At 31.4% G+C, this 5,266-nt stretch overlaps 1 protein-coding gene across 1 annotated transcript; it reads left to right on the top strand.

Annotated features, from left to right (window-relative positions):
• The first annotated feature begins 441 nt into the window (after positions 1–441).
• Positions 442–3,935, top strand: LOC145606058 (uncharacterized). Its single transcript, XM_081662121.1, has 3 exons — positions 442–724; positions 1,251–1,929; positions 3,631–3,935. Exons 1-3 carry the CDS (start codon positions 467–469, stop codon positions 3,933–3,935), a joined length of 1,242 nt encoding a protein of 413 aa, XP_081518247.1. The 5' UTR covers positions 442–466.
• Positions 3,936–5,266: the final 1,331 nt, after the last annotated feature.

The raw sequence follows: 5,266 nt of genomic DNA, 5'->3' as shown, positions 1-5,266 counted from the left end.
CATAATACGTATATTATTAAGGTCAAACTAGCACATCGACATATCACATTACATATGTGTAAAATATAATTTATGTCAATTAATTTAGGACGTAGAAACAATTAAACAAAAATAAAAAATAAAAAAGAAAAACCGCGTAAATAAGGTAAAATCCATGTGGCCCAAGAGTCCTATATAAACACTTAGCATACTCTCCTCCCTCATTTGCACCTTTCTCTCTCTCTCTTTTCTCTTCTCTTCACCAAAAATATAACACCCTTTCATTTTTCTCTTCTGTCTCCTCATCACTTCTTAAGTACACCACAAAACCCCCCTTCAAAATCTCTCTTCAACAAGAGAAAATAAATAAATAAATAAATCTCCTAAAATCGCGATGATTCTAATGAGCAACAACATAAGCGGAGTAGGATTAGAAGTTGTAACAAATGGGAGTAGTGGTGACGGTGTCGGGGTTGGTGATGGTGGGATGATTTTGAAGAAGGGGCCGTGGTCGGCAACCGAAGACACGGTGTTGATGGATTATGTGAAGAAAAATGGAGAAGGAAATTGGAATGCGGTGCAAAGAAACACCGGACTTCAACGTTGTGGTAAGAGTTGTAGGCTAAGATGGGCTAACCATCTCCGACCCAACTTGAAGAAAGGTGCCTTTTCTCCTGATGAAGAACGCCTTATCATTGATCTTCACTCTAAGCTTGGTAACAAGTGGGCCCGCATTTCTGCTCATGTATGGTTTTATTTTATTTTTTTATTTTTTTTTTTTGTTACAAAAAAAAAAATTCATTTCTGATTTTGATTTTTATGGTTTAATAGATGATTTTCTGAAATAAAATGTTTTTGCAATGAAAATTGGGGACATGTTTCTGACATGTTTCTGGCAGTAGATTTTCCTGGGCACCAAGTAAAGGTTCACACACCAACATTCAAGTTTGTACTGTTTTTGCTTGGTTAAGGTTATTTGCTGTAGTTATTATTCTGTCACATGATTTCCTGATTTTTATTTTTATTTTTAGCATAAAATTTTATTTATTTTGGGTAAGAAATAATCAAATTTGAAACGCGCTAATCATCTAGGTTGCACATTAGCGTGTATGGTGTATACACAGACAACATGTACATTAAACGCATGTATCCCGTTGTACTACATACTTATTAGAAATTGAAATTGAATATGATAATAAATGTGAAGTACGAGTACTAATTAAATTACTAATAGTTGTTTTAATGACGATGTTTTGTTTATGTTATTGTAGTTACCGGGTAGGACGGACAATGAAATCAAGAATTATTGGAACACAAGGGTAAAAAGGAGAATAAGACAAGGTCTTTCACTTTACCCAAATGATCTCCCAACACCAACACCACCACCATCTCAACAACAACAACACCAATTTCATCATCATTCAACAAACCCTCTTTCTCTCTCTCTTCCCAAAACACCACCTCCAACACTCTCTCTCTTCAACCCTGTTTCTCTCTCTTCCCCTGTTTTCTCTCTCCACCATCCTCCCCCTCTTTTACCTTCCCAACATCATCACTCCCTCAAAAGATGCACTTCATCTAATAACTCCTTATTCATGGGTAATAATAATCCTATTTTCTCCCCCTCTCAAGTGGGTCCCCTTTCGGCCGGGTTCGGGTACGATCCCGGCTTTGGGTTCGGTGGACCCGGTTTCGAGCTCCCTTCAATCAGATTAACCCAAAATGATCAGAGTGGTGGTAATGCTTATGTCAAGGTGGAAGAAGATGATGATCAAGTGAAGGTTAATAATAATAATAATAATAATCCAAATAATGTTGTGGGTCGGACTAATAGTGGGTTGTTGGATGATCTTTTGCAAGAATCTCATGTTAAGGTTGGTGTTAAGAGAGAAAGAGATGAGGATTTTGGGCTTCACTGGGATATTTCTAGCTCTGAGAATTCTTCCAATGGTGAGTTTTTCTCTTGAACTTATTATCGGATTTGTATAATTTATCAACGCGTAATTTTGGAATGCAATTGTGAAACAAATGAGATGAATTCCATGCAAAACCTATTTTTTTTATTAGTACTTAATTATTAGCTTTTTAATGGGATTTAAGTGATTAAGTGGGATAAATGATATTTGTGTTTAATTAATATGTTTTGTTTAATTAATTGGAGTACATGATGGTGAGCTATAACTACCCTACCCTTTGTGCTATTTATAAATATTTTGTTCATGTTTATAGTTATTGCTACTATAATTGTTATGCTATTGCCTATTACTATCCTACAAAAAAATTAAGTAAAATCAATCACTAAAAATTAGATATTATGTTGTTTAAAAAAAAAAAGTTGAATTTTGAACAACTAATTTGTTTCAAATTTAAGAGTTGGGATCAACTTGAACCAATGAATTTCATGCATTCCTTTACATGTGTCCCTCAATTATAAATTTCAGTAATTACTCCGCGTTTTTTTTATGAACATAGGCAATTACTTCGTGTAACATTAAGTTTTTTTTTTCCTAACAAAGTAACAACTTATACTCCGTTAAATCCGCGTCTCTTTTATAAGATATGCGTTATTTTCATATTCTGTCGTTACATTTTGACCGTTGATTATTACCTTATAATAAGTTTTAATAAAAATAATAAAAAGAATGATAGCACAATATGAATTGAAGGCACCTCTAAGGATGAATTTAATGGATGACATCTATTTTTGTAACAAATTTTATTGACATACTTTAAGAGATACTATTAGTGACACTAACAAAATCAAATAGAGGGAGCATTATATAATTTACATTTGAATTTTTTAGAATGATACTTCCTATGTAACATAAAATTATAGTTTACATAACCAAGTGACAAGTTTTCTAAAATAGGAAAAGTTTGATTTAAGTTATGACGTATAGTGTGAAATTGAGGGAGTACTAATATTATAATGGTGATGTAAGAGTTGAAAACATAATCTAGCTAGAATAGGTAATAGTTTTCAGTGCAATATTTATTTGTCTCCATTATATTCTAGCACATCGTCTTTTATTAGCTAATTGAAATTGTTCCTTTAAACTCTTAGTATTGACCAAAAAATGTGATTACTTTGGCTTTTCTATGACAATAGCTACCAAAAATAATCTTCCACTAAAGGTTAGAATGGAAGATAGAATATAGTCGAATACAACATGTAACACACTTATAATAGTCCAAATCAATCTTCCATTAATGATATCTATATATAGCAATTATAGTAGGATATTGCTTTTTACTTTGCTAACTCTTGCAAAATTAGAACTCTAATGTTTCTCCTATTAGTCAACTAATAATGGGCTAAGACAAAATTAGCATATATCTTATATATATACAACTTCTTGGTCTTACATGCAATTGTGGTATTTTATTTTAATTATTTATTTCTTACTAAACTTCACCTTATTATTCATCGTTACATCATAAAGCCATGAGAAGGTCATTTTTTTTGGTACAAAGGTCATGTTCTCTTCAATTTATTTTACATTGATAATAAAAATGAACGTTCTTCAGTAATGCACGTACTATTATTGAGCCGTTTTAATCAGTAATTCTCCAATAACATTTTCTACAATGCACTTGTTTGGATGCTAAGAGTAATGAGGTATTTTTTTTTTCCTTGGAAAATTTATGCAGGAATTAAAAAAGAAAAAATGGATGATCAAGAACAAAAGATGAACTTCAATAATCAAGAATTGTCAAACATCCTTGAGCTGATTCCAACCCTTGTCCAGGCTCCGTCGTGGTGCAACGAAGGCGGTGCAGATGGCTCGGCTCCTCAATCTTCTGCTGTTAGTATTGATGATAATTACAATGGATTCGATGATCAAATGCCGCAACCTCCATCTTTTACTGCCGTGAACAATGCAAATTATGAAGAAGATGATGGCAATTGGAATCCTGAGTCCTATAATTGGGATAACTTGCCTAGGATTTGTTGACCGGCCTTGATTATTTACTGAATTATTTAAACTTAATTATGAAAATTAAACTTGTTTAAGGAAGGGATTAGAGATCAAATGTTGTTTAATTTGTAGTTGGATTGTACTAGATTATCATAGCTCATTTGTTTCAGAATTGGAGTGCATATATGCCCTTTGACAATTTTTTTTTAGTCTTCGCTTATATTATATGCACTCCTCGCTCTAAAATTGTTTCTCATTCAATGAGTATACCTAGCCAAAAAAAAAAAAAAAATTATAAAATTTTCTCAAGTATTTCGCAACTAAATCGTGTTATTTATATATATATATATATATATATATATATATATATATATATATATATATATATATATATATATATATATATATATATATATATATATATATAGTTATATATACTTAGCTATATTTTCGAGTGAGGAAGAGAATAAGCCAAAAATAATTATTGTTTTACTAAACCTTAAATAACAATACAGTTTAAAAAAAAAAAAAAAAAAAAAAACTTAGTGTCTCCAACTAATTGTCATTTTTATTGTTTGTGGACTTGTCTCCAAGTAAATTCTTTATTTTTTGGAGAGGATTTATTTGATAAATATTGTTGCGCAGTTAAAAAATTTGTTGGACATGAAATTAGCACGTTTTTAACATTCGGGTATGTAATTACAAATCTCCAATCATGACAAATGGTTAAGTATGTTAGTATGTACCCGTTATATATATATATCTAAAAAAAAAAAAAGGTATGAAAGGAACAAATATAATTCCTTCAAAGCTTCAATCTTGCGTAATGTATGAAATGGTTCTAGTACATGTGCTAGCTAAGTTTTCCTATCTAACAATAAAATAACAGTCACCACAGTACCACACAACTACTTGAACATCTTAGCTAAACAAGTTAGTATTTTCCTATATCTCAAACGACTCAAAATCAAAGGATTATATATTAATAATCTCTCCATTTCATACAATAGGCCGCAAATTAATTTACCAACCAATATTGATATTTAATAATTAAAAACGACCCCTCTTGGACCATCACTTGGGAACGAAGGTTGTACATTATATAGCTTCTCCATTTGATATAAAATATGTATCTAGTTAGCACTACATAAATACATTTTTTACTCTCCCTAAGTGACCTAATTACAAAAACAAGTCTCGATTACGTACGTAGACGAATCGAGCTATACTTGTGTCCCTTGTATGTAGTATAATTGTAAGGCTAATTGATAGATGTTTTATTAACACATAAATCGAATGGGATCCTCTTGCGGAGCAATTGCATGGGCAAATTCTTATGGGTTGGGATCCTAATGTAATTTTATTTT

The sequence above is a fragment of the Chenopodium album genome, chromosome 22 (assembly GCF_948465745.1).
Source record: "Chenopodium album chromosome 22, dcCheAlbu1.1, whole genome shotgun sequence".
Taxonomy (NCBI): domain Eukaryota; kingdom Viridiplantae; phylum Streptophyta; class Magnoliopsida; order Caryophyllales; family Amaranthaceae; genus Chenopodium; species Chenopodium album.
This window is presented reverse-complemented; position numbering and strand designations above follow the sequence as displayed.

Bases quoted from the DNA above. Each gene is read 5' to 3' on its own strand.
- LOC145606058 (XM_081662121.1), top strand. From the start codon at position 467: ATGATTTTGAAGAAGGGGCCGTGGTCGGCAACCGAAGACACGGTGTTG. The intron at 725-1,250 runs GTATGGTTTTAT...ATGTTATTGTAG, and splicing joins GGGCCCGCATTTCTGCTCAT to TTACCGGGTAGGACGGACAA. The intron at 1,930-3,630 runs GTGAGTTTTTCT...AAATTTATGCAG, and splicing joins CTCTGAGAATTCTTCCAATG to GAATTAAAAAAGAAAAAATG.